This window comes from Macaca mulatta, chromosome 2 (assembly GCF_049350105.2).
Source record: "Macaca mulatta isolate MMU2019108-1 chromosome 2, T2T-MMU8v2.0, whole genome shotgun sequence".
Lineage (NCBI taxonomy): Eukaryota > Metazoa > Chordata > Mammalia > Primates > Cercopithecidae > Macaca > Macaca mulatta.
The window spans coordinates 57,397,023-57,417,728 of record NC_133407.1 but is presented as its reverse complement, the minus strand read 5'-3'; the positions used below and the strand labels follow the sequence as shown (position 1 = coordinate 57,417,728).

General features: G+C 38.2%; 1 protein-coding gene across 2 annotated transcripts in view; it reads right to left on the bottom strand.

The window, feature by feature from the left end:
* ARHGEF26 (Rho guanine nucleotide exchange factor 26) overlaps positions 1-20,706 on the bottom strand; it is a 137,984-nt gene that overhangs the window by 17,190 nt on the left and 100,088 nt on the right. For both annotated transcript variants that reach the window (XM_015131841.3, XM_077994162.1), the window contains 2 exons: positions 15,086-15,240; positions 444-653 (listed from right to left, as the gene is read on the bottom strand). In XM_015131841.3, coding sequence (XP_014987327.3) covers positions 444-653; positions 15,086-15,240 — 365 coding nt within the window. The remainder of the gene's footprint in view (positions 1-443; positions 654-15,085; positions 15,241-20,706) is intronic.

The window sequence follows — 20,706 nt, the reverse complement described above, 5'->3', positions numbered from 1 at the left end:
CTCTTTTGACAGAAATCATTGGGCTTTCTGCTCTCTGGTTGAAGGTAGGTGACTGAGAAACGACCTCAATTCCATTACCTAAGAGGGCTTATGGCCTAGACTCAAACTACCAGTTGAGTCATATTCCCTAAGGATAGTGTATCATATTCTTTGTCAATAAAAAAAGTAAAATGATTTTTAAACCACTCTATAAAAACACCTAAAGCACAGTGCATCTCTCAGGACTTATAGGGACAAAAATAACAACATCCATCTCCTATAAGACGATTACAATGAAAAGAAGAACATCTGTAAAAAGCACCCAGTCGTAGCGCTTAGCGAACAGTAGGTGCTCAACAAAAACATGAATAGTAGCTGCTGTTTTTAGGGAGTCTGTAAACCAAAGGAAATCAGGTCAGGGAGATACCATCAGATATTCCGATCCTTTCCCCACATATACTTACTGCGTCTCAGCTCCTAGCAGCATTTCCACTTTCTCATTCGCATGGTTACTAAGGACTGTCAGAGTAAAGAGGTGACTGGCAGAGCTCTGTCTTGAATAGAGCATTGTGGAACTGTTCTTCCCTGGAGAAGAATTAAGCTCTTCATTGTCACAAGATTCCACCAAGAGCTGATCTCTTAAGGAATAATCATTGACGTTATAACTTTCTTCACTATAAAGGAAAGGGAAAAGAACATGTCAATTATTCAGCCAGATAAGACTGTGACATTGTCAGTTTTCAAGGCACATTTTGGTGGAAACAGCAAGGAGTAGGCAGGAAGGAGAGGGAGAGAATGACTTATTTTAAACTATGAATTGGAATTCAAATTCTATCTACTGATTATGAATCAATGTAACCCCCTCCAATTAAACCTAATTACTATTTTTATGTATGTAACATACTAAATTGCATCTCAAGTATAAAAGTAATACAAAAAAAAAAAAAAAAAAAATGAAACCCTCTAGGTTTCATTTGACCTCATCCTGGAACTGTTATAATAAGTGGTCCTTGCATCCTTGCATGCATCTTGGTAATGCTCCAGCAGGTATACCTCCCCAGCTTCCACATCTCTATTTGTAGAATGAAGGAGGAGCCCCAAATCTACTCATGCTCTGGGAAACAAGACCTCACCCCCCAAACTCCCCATCTCCAAATGACCATGCATTGGAGAGAAGAGTCCCAGAGGTCTGCTTGTTTCTGGCAAGACACCCAACCCATCCTTCTGTCCCACACTCAGAGCCTCACCACCTGTTTCAGAAACCACTAGGACTAATCTCATTATGCCCTCTACTCCTGATTAGGCTCAGGACCCCCAATATCCTTCTTTCTCCTGCACTCCCATTCCCATCGCACTGTGAACATGCCCAGTCTGGCCCCAACTTTTTCCACTCCTCAGCTGGTTCCTGAACCCTTTCCACTGTACCCTCTGGGAATACAATTCCTTCATTTAGGGAATCTAGTAAAGTCTTCTAAATACTTGGCCTCATCTCTGAACCCTCCCTTCACGTTCTTGCTTTAAGAGAAACATGTCTCTCCCTAGAGAACAAGGCATCTCCTGAGAGCTCTCTGCCTGCTTGCTTTTTATTCTTGCTTCTAGACAATGATCGCTTCCTCCTCCTGAAACATCATCAGCTTTGAAGCTCATGCCATCAGTCTCTAACTCACAACCACAGTCATTATAGACCCCTGGATCATTCCCGATCCTCTCCCTTGAGTTTCACTGCTGGCTCTCTGTCTTTCTCCAATTATACTTCACACACACACACACACTCTCTCTCTCTCTCTCTCTCTCTCTCTCTCTCTCCTTCTCTCTCTCTCGGTCATTTACATCAAGTCCCCAACACTACTTCTTTCTTGAACTCTCCTGTAAAGGATCTTTCCACTACCCCGTACCCTCAATTCCCTGACTTTACTCTCCTTCAATGATCTTGTTTTCTGCCCTACTTCAGCCACAAATCCATGGTTACACCTTAGTCCTTGTCATTACCATCAACTACAATCTCTCTGTAATCGCAGTGTCAAACGTACCTCTCTCTAACCAGCACAGCCTTTCTTTCCAACTCTCCTCCTCTAATCCTCAACACCAACCATTATTTAACCCACCAGTTCTTACAACCCATTGACTCTACAACTTTTCCCCCTGTCCTTAATTCCCTCGTGTCCTCTTGTTCATGCATATTAAATTACCTAGCTTGGATTTCTTGGTACCTAGTTAAATCACGTCTTGCATACATGTTCATCTCCTTGACTGTACTTGCCTGGCAAATCCTGAACTTAGTTACACACAGCTTTTCCTCTATTCTGCACCCGCACCCTTGCGGGTGAACATGAGAGTGCTCAATAAATAATTGTCACAAAAGTGGATGAATATGCAATAAATTCTAATATACGCTAGGAATATCGAATAATTGCCTTATTTAATAATAAATGCAAATGAATGATGTCCGGGGAGCTTAGAGAAAAGAAAAATCCTTGTGCAAAGTCAAGTACACTAGGAATTTCAGAACAGGTCACCTTGCTCAAGATTTCTTGGAATTTATTTTCCTCAGAATGGACATCTACCTGTCAACCACTCCCTTGTAATGCTCCTTGAAAAACTTCATTTTTTTTTTCTAAAATTTAGTTTGATAGATTCTCCCCTCAAAAAACAGCAAATGCAGTTATCTATAAAAGCAAAATATTGCCTTCTGATCAAGCCTAATTGTTCCCAAGATAGTAATCTGTATTAATTAAAAGATTGTGTAGCACGATTATCTCCAACGCTCTCCTGAGACTGCCTACAGACCAGCACACCCACACCTGGATATGTCAAATATTTCTCACATCCAAAATGAGACTTATCAAAGTAGACATGATGTTTATAAAAAGAGAAAGGTGAATAAGACGCTTTACAAACAAATATGGTTATTTTTTAAAAGACTATGTTTACTAGAAACAAAGCAGTCAATTTTTAGCAGCATAGAACAAGTTTATCATGTTGTATAGATACTATATCAGATATGCATTTAACAGCATAGGACTCAAGATAAAAACCAAAAACCAGGATAAAACATAACAAAACCTCAACAACAACAGCATCAAAACAAAGAGAAAAAGAGGATGAACTGAGGCTTTCTTGTTACTATTTTCTCTCTGACCCTTTTGATTACTCTTTTGGTCCAATTTACAAGTTAAAAAACATAACCTGTTAGTCAAAGGCACCTGTTTCTGCTTAAAAAGTTCTGCTTCAGAAAGATAAATGGAAGCAACCTAATATTGTGAATGTGGGGTAAGGCCCTAAACAATGACATGTGCGTAGGTATCGCAGGTATTTCCCAAGAAATGAAAGCCAAAGAAATGGATATGCTATAAAGTCATCATTTGAGATGACTCAAATTCTAAAAAGTTGTCAACATAAAGTGGTTTCACCTATCAAGTTATCCCAATAGAATTCAAGACCAAGCATTCATAGAAAATGAATATAAGTTAATATGAATAAACCAGTTAAGTGTGTGTGTGTGTGTGTGTGTGTGTGTGTGTGTGTGTGTGTGTGAGTGAGAGAGAGAGAGAGAGATAGAGAGAGAGAATGACGGAGTCTCGCTCTGTTGCCCAGGCTGGAATGCAAAGGTGCACTCTCAGCTCACTGCAACCTCCGCCTCCCGGGTTTAAGTGATTCTCCTGCCTCAGCCTCCTGTGTAGCTGAGATTACAGGCGTGCGCCACCATGCCTGGCTATTTTTGTATTTTTAGTAGAGACAGGGTTTCACCATGTTGGCCATGCTGGTCTGGAACTCCTGATCTCAAGTAATCGGCCTCCCGAAGTACTGGGATTACAGGCCCGATTCACCACACCCAGCCAGCTTTTTTCTCTTTCAATTTTCAGAGTCATCAATGCTTTATTTTTTTGTCTTTGGGAGATAAAGACACAAGTAGATACTTTTTAAAAATGTTTATTAATTGTTCTCTCAAGCAATGACAACTACAATGCCACTGATTAAGACCCAGGATGGCTGCTGGGCTCAGACTATGCCTGTAGTCCTCTCAAATGTCCAGTTTGAATGATAAACTGTGGCTGCCCTAATCATAGCTATATGATTTCACCTCAATTATTTATTTCCACACATCTGCACAGGTGTGCCATTGAATACGCCTGAACAAGGAACTTGGCCCACTGGACTTCCGGGTCCAAAATAAAATGCAGGAAACATGTTGGCCTTTTTGTTTGTTTGTTTTTAAAGTGATTTACTATCATCCAATATCCAACATCATTATTTCGTCTAGGCTAGTAAACTTCTGCATTATGTAATAAATAATGTAGGTGTTTATACCTTCTTTACTGCTCTCCTAGGGAATCTAATATAAAAAGAAATGATTCCATTTAATAGTAGTGAAGTAAACAGATTATTTATCCTTGTTGGCTACCTAATTCAAACCCAGTGAGACAAAAACTGAAAGAAAAAAAGGACTGAAAAAAAAAGAACAAAAACTGAAAAGCAGCTCACTCTTGCTTGTTAGCTCTTGAGTGTTCTCACACACGCACATACACATTCACACACTTGATCTCATGAAGGTTTGAATGAATACTGAAACACTGAATGAAATTCATTCTCTTACTGTCAGCCAGCACCTACTATCTCTCTTCTTAATAGAGAGTAACTATTAAAACATGTGCTTCAGTAGAAAGAGGAGTGGCAACTCTACAGCCAGGTGCAGCTGTTTAAAGCCCATTTCCCATGCCTGCTTACTTATCCCATGTCCAATAAGTATGGAGCAGGCTAAACAGGGTTGGGAAAGAAACCCCCTTCCTGAGGGAAGCTGACGCTAATCAGACTTCCCCATGTTTGTCTCTATCACTTCACAAACATATGGTTTACATAGTCTCTGAAACAATTTGGAACATATAATGAGGAAGTTAAAGTGCTCAGAAAAGGGCAAATGGAAAAACCATCTTTCCTTGCATGGAGAAGTTTATATGGAGACTTCCTTTGATTGTCTTATATGTGCTCCAAGTTTACCAGCTGCTCATCAAGGCGTCTGCTTTGTGCAAGCAGCAGCTCCTATCAGGTGCTTCAACTGAATCAAATCTATAGAAGTCTGTTGCTTGGAGTGTAAACAGTGATGGGTTTCTCTGTTGAAATCCACTTAAGGTCCTAGTAACCTTTGTTGAGATTTCTTTCTTTTCTTGTTTTTAACAACATAAAGAACTACTAGCAGATAACAGGATATGATGGTAAACACATCTAATTATTTTTTTCTCTGGAGGGCATTCTTTGTTAAGCAAGTCAGACAGTGTTTGGTTCTACTATACGCAACGCAACATCAAAGGCAGAAAAATGATACACCTTATTGTAAACACTGGCTTTCTTAAGGAGATTATTATGAAGCCCTTTAAGTTTCTGTCCCATAATTTCTATAAAGGTTAGAATTTTCAGACTGAGCATATATTTATTACTTTGAAATCAGGAAAACATTTAAAACTTTGCGTACAACTTGCATACATTTTTAAAATACCAAAGCTACATATATGTATATGCAGTAGTTAGCACAGGAATAAGAGACGCCAACTTCAGCCGAGTAGGTGCCCTGGGGAAGAGGAGGAAGAAAGGCTGAGGGTGGAAGGACTTTGGGTAATCTCAAGTGTTTTATATAGTTTTTTTTGTTTAAAAGGAGGGATCTGACACTAATATGGCAAAAAGTATCTGTTAAATATGGATGATAGGTATATTCATGTTTGATAATTTTCTGCAAGGTTGAACCATTTTACAAGTAAAAGTAAAAATCAAGAATTTAATCAAAAATACATAGAGTGATGGCTATCATCACTCTAGGTGTCTGTGGCTGCTTAAGGATGCAACTGAAGTGACTACCTGATAATGGAATGTCTTTTCTGCCCTCTAACAACTAACTCTTTGCAGACGACACCATTGACTGAAAATATACTACCAAGTGACAGTGAATTCAGTAAAGCAATTAGGTGTTAAAAAAAATGGCTTTTCTATATATGAGTAACACCCAGTTAGAATACAAAATGAAGATGTCATTTTATTTATGATTGCCACAAAACACATAATATATTTAGGATTAAACTTAACAGGTTTCTTCTATATGTGGATAACCTTAAACAATTTTAGAAGAAGGCTCAAAGTAATAAATAGAAAAGCTTGATATTATCAAGATATCAATTCTTCCTCAGTTAATATATAATTTAAACACAACCCAGTGAAAACACAAGCAAGAGTTTTTTGAGAGATGGCGGGGAGTGGAAATAGTTGAGCTGACTGTAAAACACAGAAAAAATAAACATGCAGAAATATCCAGAAAGACTGAAAAAAAAAAAAGAATAAACTAGCCTTATGATGTATCAAAACATACTGTAAAGCTGCAGAAATTCAAAGACTGGGACAAGGGCATGAGTTGACTGATGGATTGTGAAGCAGAATAGTGGGTTCACAAGTTGACACAGACATGTCTGGGGATACAGAGGTGACATTTCAAATCTCTAAAAAATTAATGAGTTAATCAATAAATAATACTGGGACATTTGGGGAAACATCAAATATTTTTTAAAATGTGGATCCCAATCTCACTCCTTAAACCAGGATACTTCCTTGGACCCAAGCTCTGGGTACATAAGAGTTGTGAAGAAAAAGCAAGTGACAAGGCAGGTCTTTCTGCAGGATACAGACCTATAAGGGCTTGCCTTGTGGTCAGAGAGGTGCTGTTAAACATGTACATACCTTAGGGCGAGTTCTTATCTTAACCCTTATTAGCAAGCATTTTAGGTACTTAATACGGATGAACAGGAATGGAAAACAGACTAGTTTACCAAGATGCACCCAGGAGAGTGAAAGGAAGGATGGTGATGGGGAGGCAAGGGAAAGGGTTAGACTGCACAAGCCAGCTTTCCCACAATCCACATCTCTCAGCCCCAGCTGTGGGTATAACTCTCACATACCCGCTTACATTGTTTTAGAACTCTCTTTTATAGCCCAAATCCAACAGAAGGAAACCCAAGCAGCATTTCCAGTTCTTCCTTTTGTAAAAAGGTTTAATTAAAAGAAAAGATGCTATTGAGACTTATCACAGCATTGATAGTCATATGATTTTTGGCATGTATTCTCAAGATAGAGACATTTATTTTTTTACTTATTCAGTAGTTCCCTTTCCATAGGCTTTAAAACATTCACACAGCTTCTCTGTCCTGAAAAAAATATTTACTAGAATATGCTGGTGCCACGACAATATGTTTCCTGAGTTAGCAGCTGCCTGCGGTTTTTCAGACCTTTGTGCTTACAGGCCAGTGAAATGGCTTCCGAAGGCCACCATAGCCCATCACCCCACAAAATTAAACACCTGGATTTTGCCATTATTTCTCTTTGCATGTATACAGAATCTAGTGACACTGAGCAACTGTGAATCCTGAAACTCCCTATCTTCTAATGCCTTTTGTGACATTTCTAAGTCATCCTTCTTTGGGGACACTCTCCAAGATCCTCTTCTAGACTGTCATGCATTAAATCCCTCTGAGGAATTTAATGGTTCTAACATTCCGTCCAGTAGCACTGATACACAGGAGTTAATGGGGTTTATGAAATCAAAGGAAATTCTTTCTACTTTCCTCCAATATATGTATGAGAAAAAGTGTTCTGTAGATTTCAACTTGTTTCCCTTCTCCTTCTAAAAAACATGATTCCTAAACCCTCACACTTAATCGTGTGCTTAAATGGAATAGAAACACTCTAGTCAAACTTTGCTGGGATGAAGGACATTGAATTTATGCTAAAATTTATTTTCAGTCAAGGAGTTAAAAATTTTTTTCACTTGATTGAGGTTGATTTCCATTTCAAAGCTTGGTTTTAGAATTATACTACTAACATGTTGTTAGTGGAACAATATACAATTTTAAAGGAATGAAGTACGGCACAGCAGGTAAGAGTTAAGCCACGATTTGGAATGTCTGGTAAGAAACCCAATTTTAGGCCGGGCGCAGTGGCTTACACCCGTAATCCTAGCACTTCAGGAGGCCAAGGCAGGTGGATCACAAGGTTAGGAGATCCAGACCATCCTGGCTAACTCGGTAAAACCCCGTCTTTACTAACAGTAGAAAAAATAAAAATTAGCCAGGCGTGGTGGCAAGCACCTGTAGTCCCAACTAGTCAGGAGGCTGAGGCAGGAGAATTGCTTGAACCCAGGAGGTGAAGGTTGCAGTGAGCCGAGATTGTGCCACTGCACTCCAGCCTGGGCGACTCCGTCTCAAAAAATACAAAAACAAAAACAAAAAGAAACCCAATTACTCACTGGCTTTGTGAACCCAAGCAAGTTACTGATCCTCTCTGTGTTTCAGTTTTCTCATCTGTAAAGTGGGAGTAACAGTACCAACTTCACTGGATTGCTGAGAGGATTAAATGAGGTAACACATGTATTACCTCATTGTGTGTAAGGCTCTTACAATCATGCCTAACTTACAGTAAATGTCAGCTATTATTTTTTTTACTCTCCTAACAGAACGCCATCCATTAAACTGCCTGACGTTTTGTTAAAAGCCTGATAATTATATGTTTTGCAAATGTGCAAGTGGACCAAGCATAATTAGAGCTAAATGCCCATGTCAAGAAATCCACAATTTGGCAAGTGCTCAGACCAGCAAAACAAGGCACAATATTTATCCAGAAACTGATTTCAAATAGCCTTACTTGCTCAGTTCCTCAGGATAATTCTGAAGTCTAACAAACATGCCACATACATCCTATTTCATTGTTAATAACATAGCCAATAGTAGAGATGAGGATCCCCGTTCATTAGTATGATAAGCATCTGCTATGATTCACTGCCACAAAAAAGATGGCCAGTGACCCAGAAAAGGGCCGGGAAGCCCCATCCCTGTCACCAAGGACTACCAGATGCCACAGCCCAGCACTTTTGCGGCTGCCCATGGGATGCTCTGAACCCATAGTCCTTGAAAAAGAGGAGATGCACAGTTCTGAGAGGCTGTCAGTACCTTTCTGAAGCTCTCTCCCTGGGATAAGCTGAAATAAGCAAGCCCTGAAGGGCAGGCAGGCAGCTTCTTAAGTGGGTAACAAGGTTATCCAAATTATACAGCCACCCCACACTCCAAATCAGGAGTACCATACCACTGACTTATATCAATAAAAAGGAAAAATATACTATTTATTGCACATTTTTCAGCAGCAATGTTATAGTGTCTCCTAATCACTGAGGAACAGTGCAAAAAATAAAAACAAAACTGCTACTACAACGTGTACACATGATTTACACCAATTTATAAAAGAATAAAAATAGACCAATAGTTTTTCCTCACTCACTTGCCGCCTGACATGGGTTTCCTGAGGAGGCAAAGGCACAGAGTTAAAGTCATTTATCCCTAAACTGCTCGTGCTCTGGAGGCCATATATTCAGGTCTGGTCCTAGAGTGAGCCATAACTTCAGCTATGTAGCAATTACATAAAGGTTGAAAATCATTTTTTAAAACAATAAAATATTCTAGAAGTAGAAGAGCAATAATTTGATTTATGGCAAAATCTTTAGAGAGAGAAACATAATACCAAAAATAATCTTAATGATAGTATGTATCAGTTACTTAGCAGGACTATTCATATCCACTCTAGTAAGAGCTTTATGTGCATTATCTCATTAATTCTCACAGAAACTCCATGATGAAGATGTTATTATCCCCATATTACAGATGGAACACTGAGGCTCTGACAGATGAGAAGTAATTTACCCAGGATTTGAGCTCAGTTCTTTCTGACCCCAGACATCGATATTGTGCTTCTCAGTAGTGGCAGATTTCAACACTTATCAGCAATGCCAACTCCCCTTATAGACGCAGAGGAAACAACACCTCGTAACATCAGAGGAATCAAGGGTGCATAGGACAGTGGAAGAAAAAAGAAAAGCAAAAAGGAAACAGGGCCCTCATTTCTTTTCCACCCCATCTTGCTATCTTGAATTTAGAACTCAATTCCAAAATGGTCAGAAATAACCAAGCTTCATGTGTTCCAGGAACAAAGGAGCTTTCAATCATTCTTACTGCCCGTCCTTTAGCCAAGATACTCTTAACTTCCCCAGAAGAAGACAGGTATCAGGTGGTTTCCAGCTTTCTATAATAGGAAAGAGCATTCTCATGGAAAAAGCAAAAAAAAAAAAAGGAACCAAACCAGGCCATGAACCTTTCAAGGGAGCCTGCACAGTTTTAAGCCACTGGGTGTTCAAACTATTTGGGAAAATCCAAGTTTGAACTTAAGTCCTTGCCCTTATGATAATGACCTAGTAGTTTGCTATTACAGAAAATTTTATAAAACCTGAAAAATAATTAAAAATTTTGAAAACCTTTTTATAAAACTTAGAAAGTTGTAACATGGGGCTCACACTATGTCAATATACACAGTATTTATGGAACCAGAAATCAGGAAGTAGAAATCTCCTGTCTTAAATGTCTGCAGGAAGGAAATGTTATCAAAGGGAAACTCTTCCCCGGATTCTGATGCTAGATTAGCTAATAATGGTAGAGGAAAACTCACAAATATGATTTGGTACTGGTTCTAGTTTTCTCCTACAACCAATAGAACTATAAAAATACTCAAAAGCTTACTTTGGAAAAGATGTTTCTCCAAAAAACAAAAAAAGATGTAAGTTTCTATGCTTTTTTTTTCCCCCAATAACTTTATAGGATGAGGGAAAAAGTGAAATATTCTAGAAAAATAAAATGAAGAAGTAATGAACATAAAGAAATTGAGCCCATGGAAACAAAGACTCAGATTAGAATCCTGGCTCTGCTGAAAGACCTTGAAAAGATATTTCATCTCTCTTTTCCTCAGCATCTTCATCTGTGAAATGGAAATAATCCTGGCCTCCAGAACTGTGAGACAATAAATTCTGACTGTTTTAAGCCACTCGCTTTGCTTGTGGCACTTTGATGCAGCAGCTGTAGGAAACTAACACAGCAAGGAAACTAATAAAGGAAGGAAAATGTTGCTTTTAGCTTCAGGTGAAATTGGTAGAGAAGACCTAAGCCATATAGAAGGGACTATATCTTACAAAATAAACCTTTTAGGAGTTTGAACCTAGTTAGGTCTTGGATTCAGTTTTGTATTTCAAAACTAGGGACAACAGTACTTAGACCATAAGGTTATACATGAAGGTATAGTCTGTAATTAGTCTTTATTATAATAAGTTATTATTAGGCACATATTGGATATTATAATGTTATTTGTTAATCTATAAGTATAACTTGACAATAAATTACTTTTATAATACAATATTACTATTCTTGCTGTGCCAGTCTGATAGATTTACACAGCTTCACTACTCCAAAGGCAAAGCTAGTTTTGTTTACTACGATGCTAGTATAGTGGTTGTCAACTAGCAGGGATTTGCCCCATGGGGACATTAGGCAAAAACGTCCAGAGACATTTTTGATTGTCGCAACTAGGGTGCAAGGGGGCTGCTACTAGCAAACAGTGGATAGAGACGAGGAATGCTGCTAAAACATCCTACATTGCACAGGACAGCCCTCTACAACAAAGAAACATCAGGCCCCAAAATGTCAATCGTGCCGAGGTTGAGAAGTCTGCTTTTGCTGTACCCAGATAACTTCCAGTCAAAGCTTCAAATACCAAAGTGTTCATGTTCTCATCCCTCATCCAGAGTAGTCGATCATGTATCCTTTTGAAATTTGGTAGAACCAGGCTATTAGTAGAGTGACTCACTAGCAGCCAGTGCTAATGAAAACTTTAAACTTACTTTTAAAGACCAAGGCATGTGTCCACAGCCCCAGCTACTCAGGAGGCTGAGGTGGAAGGACTGCTTGAGTCCAGGAGTGTGAGGCTGCAGTGCACTATGATCTTGCCTGTGAATAGCCACTGAACTGTAGCCTGGACAACATACCAACGTCCTGTCTCTAAAAAAAATAATAAAAATAAAAATAAACTATCTTTTCTAAAAAAGTGAAAATTCCTGTTAACGAAGACAACGTCATGGCCACTCATCAAGCCAGTTTTACAAGCACTAGCAGTGATACATGCACTGTGAAGCTGAGGGGGCCACACACCTCAGCAATCTATGGAATGCGCTCAGCATAAAACTTCTGCCAGTCTGGATCGGAGGAGGACGAGTAACTGTCCTCCCGAGCAGCCTTTCCCAGTAGCTGAAAAACCTCCCTGAAGAGGAAAACCACTGGAACCCCAGCGGCTAAGTTCCTTGACTGAAACCTGGAATTAGAATTAGGCAGTGGGTGGATAGATCAGTCCTCAAGCACTGGCACAGGTGATTTTCCTTATCTGTAACTTGTGGCCGAGCCTAAATTGTTGCCTGGTTCAGGGTTGTTGTATCTCCTTTACTGTTGCCTCTGGCATGCAGAGCATTTGCAGTCACCTCCTTGACGCTATAATGTAAATACGGTCAGGCATACTGTACATTTTTAACCAAGTCTGTTAATCAAGCTTCTGTGGTCTGCATGTCACCTCACCATATATTCAGGTCATAAACAATTAGGTCTCCAATATTATTACCTAAGAACACCCTAGAAATACAATGAACTAATTGGTAAGGCAAGAAAATTCTAGTTTTGGTAAAGGTCAAGTTAGGTACTCAGGTTGTCCTCTCCACTGGAGCTGTATATCTTGCTCTTAAAAAAAAAAAAAAAAAAAAAAAAAGAAAGAAAAGAAAAGAAAAGAAAAGAAAAGAAAAAGGCCAGGTGAGGTGGCTCACGTCTCTAATCCCAGCACTTTGGGAGGCCAAAGCGGGCGGATCACCTGAGGTCAGGAGTTCTAGACCAGCCTGACCAACATGAAGAAACCCCGTCTCTACTAAAAATACAAAATTAGCCAGGCGTAGTCACATGCCTGTAAACCCAGCTACTCAGGAGGCTGAGACAGGAGAATCACTTGAACCTGGGAGACGGAGGTTACAGTGAGCCAGAGATCACGCCATTGCACCCCAGCCTGGGCAACAACAGCGAAACTCTGTCTCCAAAAAAAAAAAAAAATTCTCAAAGACTCCCAGTGGCATTGCTCTATGTTTGACTAATAATGCAAGTTCAAATTTACCTGAGAAAATAAATGTGGAATAGCTAGGAGAGCAATGTTAAATACAATGGCAAAACCATCTGTGAAGGGCAAAGTATACTGCTAAGTAGAAGAGCATCTACCATAATTCTGACTTTCAACAGTCTATATTTACCGAGTAGTTCTGTGCAAATTCAAGAACAAAAGTTGCACTGTACTGGTTTAAATACCTTTAATATTTTCATTAAGTCGCCAAAGTCATCATAATCGAAATTACATTTATATTTAAACTTGGCTTGGTACTGTCAGTGTACATTTTATCATTTAAATCAAAAGTTTAGTTAAAGCTCTAGGTCCACTGAGACAGAACAAATATTTCAACAGCTGGAAGATGTTAAAAGTCAAGAGTTCTGGCATTTGAAGAGACATATATAATTACTCTCCTCTACAAACAAAACATCCTGGAGAAAGCCAAGGAAAAATGCTATCTCATAGGAAACCAACAAAACACAGAAACATAAAAATTGTAATTCTTCTCCCATCTTTATAAAATTTACAGCTGGGCGCGGTGGCTCATGCCTGTAATCAAAACACTTTGGGAGGCTGAGGCAGGCAGATCACGAGGTCAGGACATCGAGACCATCCTGGCTGACATGGTGAAACCCCATCTGCACTAAAAATACAAAAAAATTAGCTGGCCGTGGTGGCGGGCGCCTGTAGTCCCAGCTACTCCAGGAGGCTGAGGCAGGAGAATGGCTTGAACTTGGGAGGCGGAGCTTGCAGTGAGCGGAGATCATGCCACTGCACTCCAGCCCAGGTGACAGAGCAAGACTCCGTCTCAAAAAAAAGAAAAAAACAATTACTTAGCTACTAGAAGTATTTAGACTACTCCAGGTAAGAGAAATAATTTCTCCTTGGAGATATGGAAACAGTATTTTCCTAAGTATGAAAAATAATTATCAGAATTTTAATGTATGTATCATTGTCATATTATGGTTTTTCAGGGAAGAACATACTAACATCTCATTTCAGCTGGACAGCCACTCAACTGAAATAATTCATAATATGGTCTGGAGCAAAAAGAAAAACTCAATCTGTTTTAATTTAGTTTGAATTTTCAAGCTACAAAGTCAGCAGCTCAGAACTAGCATTTAATTATTTCTGATACATCTGGACATTTATTTTGTATTTTCATAGGAATGTGTTTCTATAATTCTCTTCACCTTGCCTAAATTGCACTCCAGGACCACCCCTGCTCCCACCACGTGACAGCAATTCAGCCCACCATCGTTTCCCTCATATGTGGAAATCACAGCCCACAGATTTATGTTTTCACTCTAAGTTCATATTCTAGAAAAGACGGAATATTTACGTAGGACTTTACATGTATTCAGTGCATTTAATAAAGTATGTTCCCTAGAGAAAGGCAGAGCTGACGGGGGGTGTGTGTGTAGAACAGGAACAGTTTGACAGAAGAAATACTGGAAAGAAAAGGTTTCTACAATATTCTTCATGGACATCTCACTAGAGCTGGACACAAACACACAACTAGAAGCCTGGAGTAAGAAGAACAAACACTCTGCCAATCAAATGATTTACTTTATTCCCTTCAGAAGGGAGTATGGCTAACACCTTCCCAGTCACAGGGGAATATTTTAGAATAAGAATCATGAAAAGCAGTGCATTTTAAATTAAGTTAAAAGGAGCACTAGAGTTGCTCCCCAGCCTGTTCTCAACTGGACCAACTTTTCTGTTTTACACAAAAATTTTATGGTAGAAGGAATCTGAAAAACACTGAATGAGAATAAAAACAGTGCTACCTTCTCAGAGATATCATAAGAATTATGTGATGTAAATGTGTAAAATGCTTAGAACAGTGGCTCAGTAGAGGTTGGCAAGAATTATGATGCAGATAATGATTCAAGTCTGAACTATATAAGCAATTCAAAGAAAATGAAACACAGATGCAATTACGATTCAGTATGTAGAAACTATACTTTCAACATCTCTAGCTTTTAAAGAATGATCACCCTAACAGGCATCTGAATTACAGAACTTTAAAACTGGAGTGTCTAGTCAGCAACACCAGATAAAGACTTACCTCTTCTTCTTGGTGATAATGAGCACGTCATTAAAGAGAAAGAAGTAGACTTGCTGTTTGGATGTCCTTCTTGAGAAAAGCACAGTGTCTTCTACATAGGCTGTCAATTCACCTCTTTTTACCAACCACCGGGAAGAGGAGACTAAAGGAAAAGGCTACAAAAGGAGAAAAACTCAGTGACCAAAGCCAAATTGAAATCCTTTTAAGATTACTGAAAGGAAAATCTAAAACGTGCATTCAAACAAATGATACTTATCATAGTATGCATCATTGTTTCATAGGCATATAAAACTGAACTATAAATATAGAAGTACAGAAAATTCAAGAAAAAATGAAAAAGAACAATATATCTTCTACTATAAAAAACTACTAACTTCCCAATATGAAACTAAAACTCAATGAGAAAATGTTACTGGATCAATAAAAAACCATGACTCTTCTATTAACTCTCAACTGAAAAAGAAAGTAAGGAGTTACTTAAAATTGAAAAGCCTAGTAATAAAATCTATCAGAATCAACTGGTTATTTTAAATATCTCAAATCAGAATCTAAACATACAGAAAAACACAACTGTAGGTTAATGAGACAAATATAAAAGTCTACATTTACTTTATGAACTAAAAAGGTTTCTTTCAAGAGAAAAACCTATGCTTTTTTGTCTACAAATTATCTATTTAGCCATATTCTTGAGAACACCTATTCTTAAGATCATGGTAGCTTTCTTCATGGAAGTCTGTCCCTGAAAGCATCATACTACTTTCTGGCTGTGAAAATGAGGTTCTTCCAAAATAATCCATCATAATCATTATATCATAGAAAAGGCTGTATCCAAACAATTAGCATACTGCTTTTTTATTTTCTTTATTGTCTTGTACAAGCCAACTGGAAAACTCTCAAAACTACAGAACAATCTTTACCCTTGAAAGCTTTTTTTTTTTTTTTTTAAGTTACCAGAAATGTTTACTGCCAAAAATCTGATTTAAAAGACTACATCCATAAAATAAGCAAAAGTTCTTGGACACAAAATATAATGCAGAAATGTGGTGCAATCAAACATCACCCTTTTCAGGAAATAATAATTATAAATAGCTAAAGGAAATTGAGGATATTAGAGAGGAAATGAGAAGTCTAAGAAAGGATTTCAAATTTATTTTAAACTTTATAAAGAGCTTTTAAAAGAAGATTGCTTATCATTTATATACTATTTTCCTGAAGGTCCAAAAAATGAAGATAAAAGATCATGGCTAACCCCAAACTTTTCAAAACTGGCTGCTAAGGGAATTCATGAAGTTCCCAACCCCCAAAATCTCGAAAACAGACAATTACCCTACAGAGACAGCTGAGACCTTAAAGGTCAACAGATTGCTTAGATAACTCCGGCAGACTAGGCAGCACATACAAGAGGTCACCTTGTGTCAGGGTAGGTCCGGCTGAAGGGCCGTAATTACAGGAAACACAGGACTATCTTGCTATTGCGTGTAACCCTACAAGATGAACCAAGGACAGTATTATGGTTAAGTTTCAGTGTACATGCTGCCCTGTGACTGTTCTGATTTAGGGGGTGGAGAAACAGAGATTTTTCAATTGTTTTATTGTTTTTAAAACAGATTAGTTTTTATGGAGTCCTCATACTCCACTAGGGGCAAAACTGAATTTCTATCTATAAACACCTAAAATTGACAATAGTTTTCAATACATCTATATTTCTTTTGAAACCAAAAATCCAATATTATATATAGTTTATGTTTCAAATTTATTGTTAGAAGACTGAACTCATTCAGATAGGTTTAATTAAAGAAGAGACATTAAAATGATCAAAATAAAGGAAATCAGAACAGCCCAAAGTGAGCATGAGTGAATTCCCCTAGTACAGAAGTGCTGAGACTAGAATCAAGGTGTGAACCAGAAACTAGAAAAGAAATTCATGAACAAAGATATATCCTAAACAGTACTGATGCAATGCCTACAGAGCACAGACTTTTCATTCTTTTTTTCTATTACCTAGCATCCTAGAAAACGAGCCTTGGCATAAAATGTAATTAATTTTATGGGGCAGCAAGAAAAGAAAGAGCTGCTGAACAGCAAATTTTTTTTTTATGTTGAGATAAAATTTACATAACATGAAATTGACATATTGATCATTTCACCACTTCAGAGGGTATAGAATACAGTGGTTTCCAGTATGTTCACAGTGTTGTTCAATAATCACCATTATTCCAGAACATTTTCATTACCTCAAAAGGAAACCCCATATTCACTGAGCAGTCATCCCCCACTCTTCCTCCCCCAAGCATCTGGCAACCACTAATCTACTTTCTAACTCTATGGATTTGTCTATACTTGATGTGTCATATAAATGGAATTATACAACATGTGATCTTTGAATTTGGTTTCTCTCACCTAGCATAATATTTCCAAGGTTCATCCACATAGTAAATATCAGAACTTTATTCCTTTCTGTGCCTAAATATTTTACTATATACCTATATCACATTTTGTTTATCAATTCTTCCACTGATTTGAGCTATTTCCACTTTATTGGCTATTATGAATAATGCTGCCATGAAGATTCGTGTATATGCTTTTGAACATCTCTTTTCAGTTCTCTTGGGTATATACCTAGGAGTGGAACTGCTGGGTTATATAGTAGTAACTCTTATGTTTAGATTTTTGGGAAATCACCAAACTGTCCGCTATTACACAAAGATTTTTCTTGTATTTCCACTGGGGGGCCATCAGCAAGGCCCCCAAATGGCAACTAGCAAAGCCTTCTGTCAACTAACATCCCACCACTCCACTCAACCACACTGAATGTATGTCTCCTAATGCAGCCTGAGAACCCTCAACTTCTCCATGTGCTTATTCATAAGGTCAAACCCATCGCAGGACAAAAAAAAAAAAAAAAAAAAAATTCTTCCCAACTCTGTAGAAGCAACTTTTAAAGAAAGCTGTTCTCTAGTGGAGAAAAAACACTGGATTTGAGACACAAACTAATCTCTGGTTTTTGATCTTGGTTGAGCGACCAGCTTTTTCTCTACAACCATCATTTTCTTTCCTCCCATCTCAGAGGATAAGCTCTACTGTCTTCAACACCCTGCTTTCAGCTCTAAGGCCTTATTCCCTTGATTTATTCCCCTCTCATTAGTATTCTCTCCCTCCTGGCTCCCTTTCTGCAAACTATCCTGAACACTATCACTAAAATGGTCCCTTGACTTTGTGTATCCTCTAGTTATCATCACTACCCTATCCTCTTGATAGTCAAGCTTCTGGAATGAAAAGTCTAACCTGCTTCAAATGCTTCACATCCCATTCACTCTTCAATGCATCCACATCTATTTAAATATTCTGATAAAACATCTCAATAATGTTTTCTGCTTGTTTGCTACAAATCAGGTCTGTTTCAATCCTTTATATCTCTTAAAGAATTTAATTTTCAAAATCATTCCATGAGGAAAAGTACTGTCATCAGCTTTATTTTAGGGTTCAGAAAACCAAGACATGAAAAGGTAAGTGATGCCCAAGGTTATACAGCTAGTATACTACAGCAACTCAGGCAGGCCAGCTCTGGAGCCTGTGCTCTAACTTTATACTAGCTTCCAAACTGCCAATCCAGCGATGCTTTCTACCTCCTCTCATATTACTGCAGTTAAGCACTTGACAGTCTTCCAGGAAATCACAAGCAAAATTAAAAATGAAAAACGTGTGAAATGAAAATGAAACACACACACACACACACACACACGCCCTACAAAATTTACTTTCCTCCAAATTAGAAAAATATCCATATTATTATACAGTCATTGTTAAGAATGTGGACTCCAGAGTCAAAGATTTGAATCTAGACTTTATAACGTCTTCGTGTATAACCTTGAGCAAAGTATTTAATCTCTCTAGCTTCAGGTTCTTCATCTATAAAATGAAGTTAATAATAGGGTACTTTACAGGGTTCTTGTGAGAATTAAATCAGATAAATATGAAAATGGCACTACTTAGTAAATTTGCAACCAATATTCTCATAGTAGTAGCACCTATAGCCATACCATAAAACAAATATGGCCAAAATAGAACTCATTACCTTCCCCTGAAACTTGTTCCTCCTCCTGAATTTCCTATCTGAGTGAGTGGGTGGCTCTCCACCCAGTCAACCCGACAAGACCCACTCCCTGACCACCGCCCCTCACAGGTAATGACCAATAACTAGTTTCGTCTGCATCTGTCCAAAGATTTCATCTGCAAAAGCAAATTGTATTTTTTTGTATCTAAACCTTACTTTTTTCATTTAATAATGTATAAGAAAGATTTCCATATAGGTATCTAAAATTCTCCTTTATTCTTTTGAGTGGTATCACATTATTTGGGTATACTATAATTTATTTAATCAGTCCTCTTTGATAGATATTTAGATGTTTTTCCTCATCTTTCACTATTACAAACAATGCTCAGTGTGTGTATAATTTTATACATTGATGAGTACATCTGTAGAATAAATTCTTAGAAGTAAAATTGCTGAGTTGTAGTCACTTGCATTTGTAGTTTTGATAGTTATTGCCAAATTGCACACCATTGGAGTGGAACAATCTTTCCCACCGGCAACATATAAAAATGTCTTTCTCTCCAATTCCATCAATAAAATGTGTTATCAAACTTTTGAATTATTTATAAATCCAAAAGATGAGGTTCATTATCTTTATTTGCTAGTCTTCAAATAGCAATTTTCTTCTGAGTGAAATAAAGCATCTTCAAAACTTTAATCATCATTTGGGTTTCCTTTTCTGGTAGCAGTTTTCTAATTTGCAACTTTCTAGTGGTATTTTTTTTTCTTTGTTTTACACAACAGGAATTTATGTCTCACAGTTTTGGAAGACAGCCTAAGATGAAAGTGTCAGCAAGGCCAGGCTCTCAGAAGGTGCTAGAGAATAATCTGTTCCAGGTCTCTCCCCCAGCTTCTGGTAGTTTGCCGGCAATCTTTGGTGCTCCTTGGCTTGTAGACTAGTGGGTCTTCTCTTATCACTTTGATTTTATACATTGGGGATATTTACCCTTTGTCTATATGTGAGTTGCAACTATTTTTGTCTCCAGTTTGCTATTTGCCTTTGCACTTTTTTCATGGTCTTTTTCCCCCTATAGAGAAAATTTTTAAAAAGTTATATAGATAAATTGGACTTTTTTCTTTTAATGACTTCTGGCTTTGGAGTAAGTTGGAAAAGCCTTTCCCCACTGCTGAAGTTGTCTTTACTAAACACACATCTGATTGTGTCACTTCCCTAATGAGAACTTTTTAGTGGCTCCCAAATGACCTCACTCAGCTCCTCCTCTTGGTGCACAGGGATGTCCATATGAGTGTTTGCCTGCTACCGCAGCTCCGCCCTGCTCCTCTTGCACCCCAAGTCTACCCACAGTTCCTGAATTGCTTACAATTCCTGGGCCACAGCAGTGGAAACTGTGCGTTTGTTTCTGCTCTGAGACCCTTCCTAACTCACCTTTCAAGATTCAGGTCAAACACACCTCTGGCATGAAGCCTTGCCAGACTGCTCCAAGCCCCACAGCCTGTCTCTTGCTCTTAGAGCTGTCCATCTCCTTTCCATTTCCAGTACTTTCCATAGTCTTCTAGCTACTGTGAT